Genomic DNA, 15,074 nt, shown 5'->3' with positions numbered 1-15,074 from the left:
TCCCTCCTTCCTTCCTTCTCTCCTTCCCTCCCTCTTTCCCTCCCTCCCTCCCTCCCTCCCTCCTTCCCTCCCTCCTTCCTTCCTTCCTCCTCTTTGAGACAGAATCTCCTGTATCCAGCGTGAACTCATGCTTGCTATTAAATCAATGACTTTAAACTTCCGATCCTCCTGCCTCCACCCCCACGATCTGCGGTTATGGGCCTGCTCCACCAGGTTTGGTTTATACAGTACTAGGGATGGAATCCAGGCTTTGTGTATGCTAGCCAAGTGTTTTGGCAGCTAACTGAGCCATGTCCCCAGCCCAGCCTGCCATCCTGAAGAGCAAAATTACCACAAATGAGTTCTGAAGAGAAGGGAGCCAGATAGCCAGCAACATGCATTTGTAACAGCAATTGTGCACTCGATACAAAGAGAGTTTGCATCTCAACAAGAAAATAGAAACATAAACACAGGCTGGGGGTAATAGCTCAGCAGCCTGTGCACACACAGACTCTGGACTGGCTCTTCAGCACCACAAGAAAACAAAGACTAAGTTAGCATCCAGAGTCCTACGGCTGGACTGGAGAGGGGCTCAATAGGTAAAGGTACTTGCAGCCAAGGCTGGGGCCTGTGTTCTATCCCTAGGAGGGCTCCATCAAATTACCCTCTGACCTTCGCAGGTGTGTCATGCTATGTGCACACATCACACACAGACAAATGAATAAACGTAATGAAAAATTAAGATGCTGTTGGAAAGAAGCTTCGTGGTACTTCAAAAATACTTACTGAGGCAAACCCAAAAGTGTACTCTCCAGATACTACAGGTTATAAAGCCACTCCAACAGTGTGATCCATGTGCTAGACATGGTAGTGCATTCCTGTAATCCCAGTACTAGAAAAGTTGACGGAGAAGGATTGCAATCTTGAAACTAGTTGAGCCGGGCAGTGGTGGCGCACGCCTTTAATCCCAGCACTTGGGAGGCAGAGGCAGGCAGATTTCTGAGTTCGAGGCCAGCCTGATCTACAGAGTGAGTTCCAGGACAGCCAGGGCTACACAGAGAAACCCTGTCTCAAAAAAAAAGTTACTAACAAATGTAGAGTAAATAATAATCTACAGTAATCTATAGTAAGTAATAATAGTATTATGCAATATAATATGTAATAGTAAAATGCATGGTAAATGATAATAAATGTATATTAAATGTATAGTTTTGTTTTTGTTTTTAAGATTAGATCTTCCCATGTTGTCCAGGCTGTCCTTGAATACACAGATCTTCCTGCCTCAGCCTCTCGAGTGCTGGGATTACAGGCATTTGCCACCCTCTTCTCTGTAATGGAAGGAGACAGTTACTGTGGCTAATGGTTCCCAAGGGTCTCAGCCCATCACAGTGGGAAAGCCTGGCAGAGTCACTGAGGCTGGAGCAGGGACTCCTGGTACACAAGGAGCACGAAGCCTGCCCTTCCTCCTCCTCACTGCCTGGCACAGACTCCCCGTCATGATGAGCTGCCCCAGCATAGGCCCACAGCCAGCTCTCCATAGGCTGGAACTTGGAAATGTGGAGGCAGAATAACCCGCTGCAGGTTACCCATAGGATGTCATCAGACCGAGCTGCAAACACCACTGAGCCACCTCGGCGGCCCGCCTCTGCCCTTTGTTTATGGCTGGAGCTGGAGAAACGGATGAAGAGAGAGATGTTCACCACTCTTGCACAGGACCAGAGTTCGGTTCCAGCACCCATGTCCATCAGCTTACAACTTAAGGCTCGAGTTCCAGGGGACCTCACACCCTCTTCTGCCTCTCTGGCCTCCAAGGGTACTGAACTCCTGTACATCCCAGCACACACACACACACACACACACACAAATATATGTTTGCACACACACACTTGCAGTACATTAAACACACACAAACACGCTCACATACAGACTCATACACACAAACATACACTCTCTCACATACACACAAATACATACTCAAACACACACAAAGAAACACTCTCAGACACATTAAACACAGACTCACACACTCACTCATACTTACACACAAACACACAAAACACACTCATGTACACACAAATACACACTCAAACACTGCTTACACACTCACACATACGCACACAAAGAAATACACTCACACACATAAATATATACACACATACATAATAAACACACTAAATGTACACAAATGTACACACTAAATGTACACATTTACACACTCAAACTCGCACACACACAAACATTCTCACGCACACTAAAGACACACATATATATATATATATATATATATATATACAATTAAAAATAAAATAAATATCTTTAAATGGTATTTATCATAGTCATTTTCTCCCAGTGACAGAAAACTAACAGCCAAAGAAATCAACATGAAGAAACACTGTAATAAAACTTGGGAAAACAAGCCCAGCTTTGTGGCACCGGCCTAAGAACTGAGGAAGAGCAGGAATTCAAGATCACCCACTACAGCAGGGCAGTGGCACGCCTTTAATCCCAGCACTCGGGAGGCAGAGGCAGGCAGATTTCTGAGTTCGAGGCCAGCCTGGACTACAGAGTGAGTTCCAGGACAGCCAGGGCTACACAGAGAAACCCTGTCTGGAAAAAAACAAAAACAAAAGACCACCACTACTATGGGGTAATTTTTGAGCCAACCTGGGCTATACTAGCTTCGTCTCCGAATAAAACTAGATAAAATAACTTCTGAAAATTAAAAACAAACATAAAAATCCACAAAGGAGGGCCGGCAAGATGGCGGAGTAAGGAAAGGGGTTTGCTACCAACCTGAGGTTTTTGGGTTTTTTTGTTTTGTTTTGTTTTGTTTTGTTTTGTTTTGTTTTTTCGAGACAGGGTTTCTCTGTTAGCTCTGGCTGTCCTGGAACTCACTCTGTAGACCAGGCTCCAACCTGAGTTTTATCTCAGGACCTCACGTGGTGATTGTCCCGTGATCTCACACAGGAGTTGCAGCACATGCACCCCTCATCCCTCTCCACACAAACCCTTTTTGATATCTAGAAACCCTGTGGGCTGCAGGGGTGCAGGGGTGCAGGGCTGCAGGGCTGCAGGGTTAAGAATTAAAAATACTACATGAGCAGCTCTGTCAAAAGTATGCCAGTCTCAGAAAAAAAAAAAAAAAATTGAAGACTTTTCTTCTTTCACCACGAACTGAAATACTTTGAATAGTTCTGCCATGGTTATTTTCAGTAAGTATTGAGTGACTCTCACGAGCCTCATGGGGTTTATTTGCTATTTATTCATTCTTTTCAACTATTGTGCGCAGAGATGGGTGCTAAGAATTAAATGCAGAGCAATGAGTATTCTAAGCAGGGGCTCTACCACTGAGCCACGCCCCCAGCCCCTCACTGGGGGGATTCTAGGTGTGTCTATTACTTAGACACACCTCGGCCCCTCACTGGAGAACTTGAGGCAGAGGCTCTAGCACTGAGCTGTGTCTTCAGCCCTATTTTTAACTTGTATGGTTTCTTTTTACAGGGTCTCATGCAGCCAGGGAGCCCCAAAATTACTCAGTAACTGCCCAGGCAGGTCTCGAGTTTGCAATCCTTCTGCCTCAGCACCCAAAGCTGGGATTACAGGCCCTTTGTATCTTTTAAAATGCTCCCACAGCCATCAAAACCATGACATGACAAACGTTCCTATCACTTCCCGAGGTTTCTTCGCACCCCTTTCAAATATCGTCCCTCCACCCTGTCCCCCTGGCTGGCTTCCTATTACCATGGGTGGCTTTGTAACTCATCTGTTCTAGAATTTTATGTAAACAGATCAAAATAGCTATAAACAAAATAAAATTGCTGGAAGCAGACAGTCTAAGTTCTAGTCTCAGATCTATCTGCTCTTTGGGCCTATCTGCTTATTTGCAGAATATAGATAAGAATCGTCCCCAGCCCCATGATATGCTATGAGGATTGAACTGCTTCATGTATATAAAGTACTTAGAAAAAAAGCCTCAGTACACCATTGGTGCTTGACAGTAAAAATTAGAAGGGACTGGAGAGATGCTCAGCTGTTAAGAGCAAGTACTGTTCTCCACCGAGAGGGCCTTACTCAGTTCCCAATATCCACAGGATGGCTCACAACCATCTGTAACACCAGGCACATGCCACACACATGATGCAAATACATACAGGCAAAACACTCATACATTATATATATAAGTGTGTGTGTTGTTTTAGATGTTGTTTTTTCAAGACAAGATTTCTTTGAGTATCCCTGGCTGTCTTAGAACTCACTCTGTGAACCAGACTGGCCCCACTTGCAATGTGAGATCATGACTCATTTAAAAAAAAAAAAAAAAAAAAAAAAAAAAAGCAATACGGTGTATTTACCTAGCTCCATGATAGAGCACTTGCCTGCAGTGAATGAGACCCTAGTTCGTTCCCCTGTGGAAAAAAATAAAGACAGCCTTTCCTGTTTGAGGAGCTTGCAGACTGATGAATCGCCTCAGCTGCAGAATATTCCGGAAGACTCCTGCGGGCCTAGGAACAGCTGGCCAGGGACGCCTCGACCCATCCTCCCATCAACAATGTCTCTTTCTTTCCAGGATGCATAAAACACAGGACATTATCTCCACCCACGCCTCCTCCTTTCCCAGACTCCCAGAGGGCCTCGCAGCTCACGTAGCCTGCACTGCCGCCTAGTGGTCAGCCAGCTCCTGGCTCCAGGTCCTCTGGCTCCTTCCTCCCATCTCAAGCCCTAAGTGGTGTTGGCGCCCTCTGCTGTTCTTACGTCTTGGGAGCTTAAACCCCAAATCTCATTTTCCCACTGTTACTAAATGGCTCGCCCCCAGGTAAAACCTTTCCTTTATTTTGTGAAAGAAAAGGTATTTGCGATAGATCAGTGGTTAAGTGTCCTTGCACGAGACCCAAGTTCGGTTCCAGCATCCACATGAAGGCTTACCTCTGTCCTTAATTCCTGTTCCTGAGGATCCCATTCCCTCTTCAGGCTTCCGCAAGCACCAGGCTCATGCACTTATATACACAAAGCATGCAGACACATAAAACAAGAATAAAAACTCGTAAAAAGAGAGAGGAAGCTGGTAAGTTGGCTCAGCAGGTAAAGGTGCTTGCTGCCAAGATATTATCTGAGTTCAGGCCCTGGTATCAACACTGTAGAAAAACAAAACAGTCCCAAAAGCTGTCTGTCCTCCATACATGCACCCTCCACATAGAAATGAAAAAAATAAGTCATGTAATTTTTAATTAAGAGGGTTAATGAAAGGTGCATGCCTTTAATCTCAGCATTTGGGAGTCAGATGCAAGCAGATCTCTGAGTTCAAGGCCAGCCTGGTCTATATAGACAGCTCCAGGGCAGCCAGGGCTACACAGAAAAACCCTGTCTTGAAAAAAGCAAAAAACAAAACAAAACAAAAAGGGCCAAATGAACATGACAACAACTACAGAAAAAAGAGGACCAGAGATGCAGATCAGCGGTACACTGCTTACAGTGAGGGGCTGGGGGTGTGGCTCAGTGGTAGAGCTTCTGCCTAGAATCCCCCAGTGAGGGGCTGGGGCATGGCTCAGTGGTAGAGCCCCTGCCTAGAATCCCCCAGTGAGGGGCTGGGGCATGGCCCAGTGGTAGAGCCCCTGCCTAGAATCCCCCAGTGAGGGGCTGGGGGCGTGGCTCAGTGGTAGAGCCCCTGCCTAGAATCCCCCAGGAAGGGACCGTGGCTCACTGGTAAGGATCACACCTAGCACATTCAAGGGCCTGGGTTCCATCCCCAGCACTGCTGGAGAAAAATAGCATCTGGTGAATTTGCTAAGGTTAAAGGAATGCCCTTGCTGTGACTCAGCAATGCAATTCCTCGGAACTGAGGTCAACTTTTGCCAGGGGACTTGTACAAACAAGAATATCAACACCATCAATCCTTCACAGTTGTGAAAACCGAGGATAGCCATCCAAAGGAGCATGAATACGGAACCTGTGGGCTCACATCAGGGGTTGGCAAAACTGTGGTGAGGGGATTAAAACCTGACCTACCACCTCTTTTTAAGCCCTATATTCTGAGTGCACGTCAGTGTTCACATTTTCTCTTGGCTGGAACAGACCGTGGACATGCACACCTGTGATCCTCGCCCTGCGGAGGTGAAGACAGGTGGATTAGATCCGGAGTTCAAGGTCCTCCTTAGCATTATGGCAAGCTCAAAGCCAGCCTGCTCTGAGTGAAACCCTGTTAGGGGAAGAGCAAGAGGGCGGGATTTTAGCCACTTGTTAGCACAGGCCTAGGAGGCTGTGTGACTTGCAGGTGCACTGGGGCCACACTAGGGGGCAGAACACTGTGAGACTCACATCTTAGGAGCTCTTGGGCTCACAGCCAGGCTTACTGCTCCAGTTGTGCCAAATGTTTTCACACCTCAAGAGGAAAGCCGAGCCATCAGAACACATGGCTTGTGGCCTGTAAAGACTTACAGCCAGTAGTGGTGGCACATGCCTTTAATCCCAGCATTTGGGAGACAGAGGCAGGTGGATCTCTGTGAGTTCGAGGCCAGGGTGAGTTCCAGGACAGCCAGGGCTATGAAGAGAAACCCCGTCCTGAAAACAAACAAACAAAACAAAACACCAACCAAACAAGAAGATTGGATTTACTGTTTAATGTTTCATGGCAAAAGTTGCCCAGCCCCGACTCTATAACCATGAGAAGGAATTACAACTCAGAAGGCAACGGCAGGGAAATCTCTGAATTTGAAGCCAACCTAATCTAAAAGGTGAGCTCCAGGCTAACCTGGGCTACATAGTGACACCTTGTCTCAAACCAGCAACAAAAATGACAACTACGGACATCAAACAGAAGTGAACACTGAACCGGCCCGCCCGCACTCTGTGGTTTCCTGGCCTTGCTTTCCCTGGAGACAGAGATTCACTCTGTAGCCCAAGCTGGCCTGGTACTTGCTCAAGTAGCCCAGGCTAGTCACAAGATCAAAAGTTTTCTGCAGAAAGCTTCAGAGCTAGGATTAGGGCCAAGTGAAGCTACGTGTGATTGTGTACCAAGTCTACAGGGTCCCCGGGGAGGAGGCGTCAGTGGGCAGGAAGAGCAGAGCATCCTGTGGGGTGACAGGGATGTTCCGTAGGGATACAGGACGAAGGTGCTCAAATGCAAGCCAGTAAGAACAGACGTAAGCTGTACAGGTACAGTGAGCACACTTTCCTTCATTTTATGTATCATATAACGTTTTGTTTTGTTTAAGGGGTTAAAGCGGTCCCCCGTCTTATATCTAATGTTTTTAGTACACTTTATTTATTATTATTATTATTATTATTATTATTATTATTATTATTATTATTATTGTGAAGGGGTGTGCATGCGTTAGCCCAACTGTGGAGGTCAAAGGTCAGCCTGGGAGGTCAGCCTCCGTTGGCCTTGAGTTCATTATTAGCCAAGGATGACCTAGAAATCCTCATCCTCGCTGCTATGGAGTACTGGGACCATCAAAGGGATGGCGGGACTGCAGCTGTAACCCACAAGGAAACTGTTCAAGAACAACCATAGCAGTACATCACAGTCCCAGGGTGGAAGCCATTCAAATGCCTATCAACTCATGAATGAAGAAGTAAAATACGGTAGGTCCGTCCTGCTCCAGAGGGTGGTTGAGCACTGAAGGGAAATGAAAATGCAATGGAGGTTGAGACACGGGTGGAGCATGATGGCACGGAGGAAGACGGAAATCAGCCTAAAGGCTGCAGGCTGTGTGCCTCCATTTCTATGAAAAGTGCAGACAGGCAAAGTCAGACAGACAGACAGACAGACAGACAGACAGACAGACAGACAGACAGACAGAAAGGACAATAAAAGTGACTTAAAGGCTGGGGTTGGAGAGACGGCTCAATGGTTAAAAGCACTGGCTGCCTTCCAGAGGACCTGGGTTCAATTCCCAGCACCCACATGGTGGCTTACAACCATCTGATGCTCTCTTCTGGTGTGTTTGAAGACAGCTATCGTGTACTCATATACATACAATAAATAAATATATCTTTTTTTTTTTTTTAAGTGACTTAAGATCAACCATAGTGGCCGATAAACTGTCAGCTACTATGGTGGCTGGGGTTGGAGGAGTAGCCGTTCAAGGACTGGCTGGTGTACTAAGACCTTCTCTCAAAATAAAAAGAGCCGGAATTATAATTCAGTAGTAGAGCCCCTGCCTAGAATCCCCCAGTGAGGGGCTGGGGGTGTGCCTCAGTGGTGGAGCCTCTGCCTAGAATCCCCCAGTAAGGAGCTGGGGGCATGGCTCAGTGATGGAGCCTCTGCCTAGAATCCCCCAGTGAGGGGCTGGGGGCATGGCTCAGTGGTAGAGCCCCTGCCTAGAATCCCCCAGTGAGGGGCTGAGGGTGTGGCGCAGTGGTAGAGCCCCTGCCTAGGATCCCTGAGTAGAGTTCTTGCCTAGCATGAATCAGCCCCTTGGTTTTATTCCCAGTACTGGTAGGAAATGTGGCCTCACGCCTGAGTTTCAGTACAGGTGACACTACCAATTGAAGGGTTGAGGCATGGGAATGATGAGTTTAAGGCCAGCCTGGGCTACATAGCAATATATAAAAGGAAAGAAAGAAAGGGATTTACCTAAGGCTGGGAGGGAGGGAAGTAGGAGGCCAAGGGTGATGACTAGTCAGGGGTAATGAAATGACTTGAAATGACGGACACAGCATTCTAGGAACACACCACGGCTCACTGATTTATGACCCACCCTTCCAATGGGTGGGTCATACGTATTTGGATTATGGCAATAAGATGTAGTAAAGAAAGGATAAACATGGAGGCCAAATACAGCTACACCCGTGCTTCCACCCTTGTTGACTGAAGGTATCATCACTGTGCATAAGAAGGGTCTCCCGATCATTTATCATCTTGTTTTGCTTTGTTTTGAGAGGGGGTCTCACAAAGATGAGGCTGACTGCGAATCCTCCTGACTCTGTCTGGATTAAAAGCCTATACAACCATGCTAGAGTTTTGTTTTGTTTTGTTTTGTTTTGTTTTAACTTTTTCCAGCCTTGAGGTAGCCTTGATTGGCTTGCTGTGTAGCTGAGGGTGACCTTGAACACCCGATCTTCCTCTCTACCTCTCCAAGATTACATCACTTGTTTTTAAGCTTTTAAACATTTATTTATATGTACGCCTGTGTATCTGAGCGTGTATCTGTGCACAGGCATGTGTGTGCTAGCGGAGACCAGCCAGGACATCGGGTCCTCCTGGAGTTGACAGGACTGTCAATTGTGAGCTGCCTGACATGGGGGCTGGGAATCCAACCGGGGTCTTCTGGAAGAACAGCAACTGGTCATAGCTGCTAAGCCATCTAGCTGGCCCTTACAACAGTGGTTCTCAACCTGTGGGTCACGACTCCTTTGAGGGTTGAACAAGCCTTTTATAGGGGCTCCCCTAAGACCCTCAGACAACACAGATATTTCCACGATGATTCATAGCTTTAGCAAAATTATTTATGAAGTAGCAACGAAAAGAGTCTTATGTTTGGGGGTCACCCCGACACGAGGAACCATATTAAAGGGTCACAGCACTTAAGAAGGCTGAGAAGCGCTGGGCTATAAACAGGATCCTTCCAGTCTTTCACTCCTCCCAACACCCAGAAACTGTTGTTACTCTCTAACTAGTAGGCCTGACACAAACGAGCTATGTCCCTCATCCACTTCCAAATATTTACAGGGTTGAAATCAAGGTCTCCTGACAGCAGCTACACACTCTCAACCCCACACACAGCCCTCCTCTCCGCTAACCGCCAACCGCCTCCAAAAAAACTGTCCCATTCCACAAGATCAACAACCTAGGGGCAGGGACGTCACTCTGTCCACTCTGTCGCCAGACTTTCTGTCCCCTCCATCAGCTTTGGCACTTCTCATCACCTGTTTCCTCCCCCTGGGTACAACTCCCCCAACCTCTGTCCAGAACACCCTGGGTTTCGAAGCTGGCTGGAAACCTGCTGACTAAGCCTGTCAAAGAGAGGAGGAGGAAGAGCAGAGAGGAGGAGGAAGAAGAACCTTCACCCCTCTCCTGGGTGAGGCAATGGGGTTGTGGTTAGGGTGAGGAGGCCTTGAGGCCAACATTTAAGGAGGAACCCACAAGTGCATGGTTAGCCCCAAATTTATACCACCATGCCAGCGAAGGCCACCTTAAACGGTAGCCCCAGGGACCTCAGGAGACTCATCCAGACCTGTGGCTGAACAACAGGGTGTTCCTGCTTCACCAAAAGGCTAGGTGCCTCCCTCAGCTCTAGACTCAGAATGCCGGAGCAAATTTTATGGAAATGGCCAAGCAAGAACCTGCCATCACTGTTGACTTAGGAGGATTGGCCAGAGCCACGCCTGCCTACAGCCTCCTGCCCTAGTGCTCTGCCTGGGTTTATGGTACTTTCCACAGAGAACAGAGCTGAGGAGTCTGAGCCTAAATCCACCAGCCCTTCTTCCACAGGGCCCAGCAGCCCGTTCCCCGAGTACCCTCTTCTCTTCAAAGTCTAAGGAACCCAGGCCAACCCCATCTAATGTAAGACCCAACATCCAACTCACAAAACGTCCAAAGCGGATGAAATCACCTTCCCCGATATGCAAATCAGCCTGGGCTCCGCTGAGGCGGGAGATGACGGACTGGCAGCCCGGGAGCAGGGACCGGAGAACCCCCGAGCCGGTGATGTGGTCAGCATGACAGTGGGTGTTCACTAGGAGAGAAGAGGGCATAGAAAACGGAATGTTTCAGCCCACGGCATCCAGCCTTCAGACCCAGGAGGCAGACCCTAGTCCTCCTCCCTCAGACCCTGAGGTTCAGACTCCAACTCTCCTCCCTCATCCAACAGTCCAGACTCCAGCCCTGTTCCCCTAGACCCAGGAATCGAAGTCCAATCTTCCTCCCCAAAACTCAGGGATCCAGACCCCAATCTTTCTCCTTCAGGCCCAGCGCTCCAGGCTCCGTCTTTCTCCCTCAGACTCTCAAACCCAGACTCAATCATCTTCTTTCAGACCCTGGGGTCTAAACTCCTTCATCCAGGGTCTAGCCTCCAGCCCTCCTCCCCCAGACTCAGGCGTCCAGGCTCCTGTTTTCCTAGAGGGCTTTCTCCGTGGCCCCGCCTCTCTCACACCCAAGTTTGGTCCTGGACTTACCAGCGTAGAGCAGCCTCAGCCCCAGCTCCTTAATCAACTGAGCATCCCTATGCGCTGTCTCCAGAACGGGGTCGATCAGGACTGCCTCTCGTGACTCCCGGTCACCCAACAGGTAGGTATAGGTGCAGCTCTTGGGTTCAAACATCTGGGAGGGGTGGGGCACCGGAGAGAGTTCCCAGACCTAACTCTCACGCCTGGGGACACAGAATCCAGGCCTCCCCTTCTTCCTAGAATCCTGAAGCTACAACCCCAACCCTATTTGCCAAAGGATCAGGAATCAGAGGGTCCCCCAGATCACTCCAGCAGAATCAAGAAACTCCATCTTCAAACAAGCACCAAGTTAAGGACCCCCTCTTTCTCTGGTAAGGGGCCCCAGATCCCGACCCCTAACTCAGGGTCCCCCTAACTACTCCCTGTTAAAGGATCGGGACTCCTTGTTTTCCAACAGACGGCATGAAGGACACCCCAGATCTCCTTTAAAGGACAGAGGAGTCCTGCCCCTCCCGCCGCCCCGGACTCCGGGTCCTTTCGTCCGTTCGCCTCTCCGCACCTGCCGCAGGAGGACCGGGGCGGATGCGCTTTGCTGGCTCAGCCGCCGCCCGGCGACCCTGACGACCGCGCTCGCCATCGCGCCAGAGCCCGCTCAGCACTGAGCCCAGCAGCCGCCCCGCCAGAGCCCTACGCACCGGGGCTGACCCGGGCGGGCGGGCCAGGGCGGGGCCTGCCTTAAAGGAACCGCAGTACAAAAGACCCAGGAAGACCGGGAGCAAGGGTTGTAGGGAGTCCCTGAAACCGACAGGAAAGGGACCAGGGACTCAAGGCATTCAGAGATACTGTTATAGAAACAGAGAGAGGGGTAGAACGCCCCAGACACTTAGAGCCACGGGACGTTTTCCAGGAAAACGTGTTCGGCTAGTCACCTGCTAAAGGAAAACAAAAATTAAATTCACGATCATTAGTATTTTGAGGAACTGTTGGACAAGAATCTGACATAGCTTCTCACTAGAAAGCTATGGCTATCCTGGAAATCATCCGGTAGACCAGGGTGGTCTCGAACTCAGAGATCCGCCTACTTCTGCCTCTGTAGTGCTGAGATTAAAGGCGCTTGCACACACCATGCTTGACTGAGACAGGATCTTGTGTGTGTGTGTGTGTGTCTGTGTGTGTGTGTGTGTGGTTTTTCGAGACAGGGTTTTCTGTGTAGCTCTGGCTGTCCTGGAACTCACTTTGTAGACCAGGCTGGCCTCGAACTCAGAAATCCGCCTGCCTCTGTCTCCCGAGTGCTGGGATTAAAGGCATGCGCCACCATGCCCGGCTCCTGAGGATCTTATATAGCCCAGGCTAGCCACAAAATTGTGGCTATCCTGCCTAAGTCTTCTAAGGACGGCAACAACAATAAATATTTACGATTCTTATTTGTATTATTTAAAATTATGTCTGTGTCGGGTGTGTGCAGATGAGAGCATGTGACAATGTAGATCGAAGGCATTGGATCCTCGAACTGGATTACAGGAGGTTGTGTACTGCCCATGGCGGTGCTGGGAATAGAACTTGGGTCCTCTACAAAAAGCAGTACATGCTTTCCAGTTTGTGTGTGTGTGTGCATGTGTGTATTCTTTTTTGAAGGGACATATATGTGCAGTTTAACTTTGCAGGGTCAGGTTCCGCCTTACATGGATTCCAGGAACCGAACTTGTTGCAATGGTTGCTTAGCAACAGAGCCTTCTGCTAGCCCCTCACAAAGGTTATTTAAGCACCTTTGTCAGAAATAGTTATTTTTCTTTTGTTTTTTTTTTCTTCTTTTTCCTCCTTTTGTTGTTTGCATGAGCTCTGTCTCCCACCCCCAATCCTCCCNCCCCCCCCCCCGTCCCAGTTATTGTTGTTTTTAGACTGGATCTTTGTAGCCCAGGCTGGATTCAAACTCCAATGTGCCTTAGAATGACCTGGAACTGCTTGTGCACACACACATACCTCACACATACACACACAACACACACATACACACACACACATACACACACACACAAAACCCCCACACATACACACACATATACACACACCCCACATACACATATACACAACACACACATATACACATATACCACGCATATATACACCACACATACACTGCGCACACACAAACACACACACACACACACCTTCACTTCCCAAATGTTGACATTACAGGTGTGTAGCACCATTCCTGGCTTAATGATTTTGTCTTTTATTTTGTTTGTTTGTTTGAGTTTTTTTGTTTTGTTTCTATCCCCAGGATGAACCCTTTCACAGAATCTGCTTACACATACATATACTTTGTTGTGTATGTTGTGAGTTCAATGTGAGGGTCATTTGTCATATTTGGGAGTTAAAGACTCTAAAAACATACAAATCACTTATGTCGAGGATACAGATAGCTAGGTGTTGGGGTGCATGGGTGCCGGCATGCATGGGTGCCGGGATGCATGGGTGCTGGGGTGCATGGGTACTGGGATGCATGCTTATGATCCCATCACTCAGGAAGCTCAGGCAAAAGGTTGGCTATAAGTTGGAGCAAGCCTGGAGTCCACCGTCAGGCCAGTTAGGCCTACTGTCCTAGTTGAGCTTACTATAGCTGCAGTGAAGCACCATGACCAAAGCAGCTTGGGAAGGGAAAGGTTTATTCTGCTTATTCTTCCACATCACTGCACATCTGTGAAGGAAGTCAGGACAGGAACTCACAAAGAGCAGGAACCTGGAGGCAGGAGCTGATGCAGAGGCCACGGAAGGTGCTGCTTACTGGCTTGTTTCCCATAGCTTATTCAGCCTGCCCAGGGATGGTCCCACTCACAGTGGTCTGGACCTTTCCACATCAATGATTAATTAAGAAAATGCCCCGAGGGCTGGAGATATGGCTCAGTGGTTTTAAGAGCGCTGGCTGCTCTTCCAGAGGAACCTGGTTTAATTCCCAGCACCCACATGGCAGCTCACAGCTGTCTGTTAACTCCCTTCCAGAGGCTCCAATGCTCTCACACAGACATACACGTAGGCAAAACAGCAAAGCACATGAAATTTAAAAAGATATCCGTCAGGCTTGTCCACAGCTCCATCTTCTGGAGGCATTTTTCTCCTCTTTGATGACTCTAGATTGTGTCAAGTTGGCATAAAACTAGCCAGCACTCCTACCCACCAAACTGTCTCAAAAATAAAGAAAGTCCGATCTGGTAAATTACGTTATCTTAGCACACAGACTAACAAACATTTCCCTCCTGGAATCCTATCGATAGTGGAGACACTCCTAGGCTAAGGGTGAAGGGTGTGGCTTAGCCGTAGAGTCCTTGTGTAACAGGCACAAAGCCCTGGTTCCCATTCCCAGCACAAGGAGGAGGAACCCAAACTCTCCATGCCAGTGAACCAAGTCACAGTGCCGGTTGTCGTAGAGAAGCAGCCATGGGGCTTAACCTAGGTGCTGAGGTTCTGAATCCAGTCGCCACAGTCCACCTTTCTCTGAACCCTGGAACTCGCACCGTGCCAACCCTGCGGCAGTGACTCACAGCAAGGCCTGTTCTATAAACATGACCACTCTGAGGTATGGCTGTGGGGAAGGTTTTTATGGTAGATATGAGGGAGAGAACACCCAGAGGCATCTGCGAGAGCTGTAAAAGGGACTGAACACGGCCAGCAGAGTGGACCCGGGGTGGGAGTAGGGGGTGGCGAGCGAGGAAGAGGAAGAGTGGGGCAGAGAGGGAAGACTGACCTGGAGCTGCTTAGGTAGGGCGGGGTGAGAAGGGCTGTATGATACGGAAGAGTCTGGTGGCCAGCATTTGTTTGATATGCCACTAGGCGCCACAGACTGCAGTTTGTTTCCTTTGGGCTGACCCTGTTAAACCCTTTACACAGCCTCCTTTGCTTTGACCCTGAGCTGTTTCACAAAAGAAACAGTTACATAAAGGCTACACTTTCCCAAGATCTCCATATCTCCCTCTGTCTGGGGAACTAGCCAG

At 48.6% G+C, this 15,074-nt stretch overlaps 1 protein-coding gene across 1 annotated transcript in view; it reads right to left on the bottom strand.

The window, feature by feature from the left end:
• Ethe1 (ETHE1 persulfide dioxygenase) overlaps nucleotides 1-11,780 on the bottom strand; it is a 14,168-nt gene extending 2,388 nt beyond the window's left edge. Inside the window, exons 1-3 of the mRNA XM_029532057.1 lie at nucleotides 11,645-11,780; nucleotides 11,095-11,239; nucleotides 10,507-10,655 (exon numbers count right to left, since the gene is read on the bottom strand). Of these exons, the coding sequence (XP_029387917.1) occupies nucleotides 10,507-10,655; nucleotides 11,095-11,239; nucleotides 11,645-11,722 (372 nt within the window). The 5' untranslated portion in view covers nucleotides 11,723-11,780. The remainder of the gene's footprint in view (nucleotides 1-10,506; nucleotides 10,656-11,094; nucleotides 11,240-11,644) is intronic.
• Between the last annotated feature and the right edge of the window lie 3,294 nt (nucleotides 11,781-15,074).

This window comes from Mus pahari, chromosome 19 (assembly GCF_900095145.1).
Source record: "Mus pahari chromosome 19, PAHARI_EIJ_v1.1, whole genome shotgun sequence".
Taxonomy (NCBI): Eukaryota; Metazoa; Chordata; class Mammalia; order Rodentia; family Muridae; genus Mus; species Mus pahari.
This window is presented reverse-complemented; position numbering and strand designations above follow the sequence as displayed.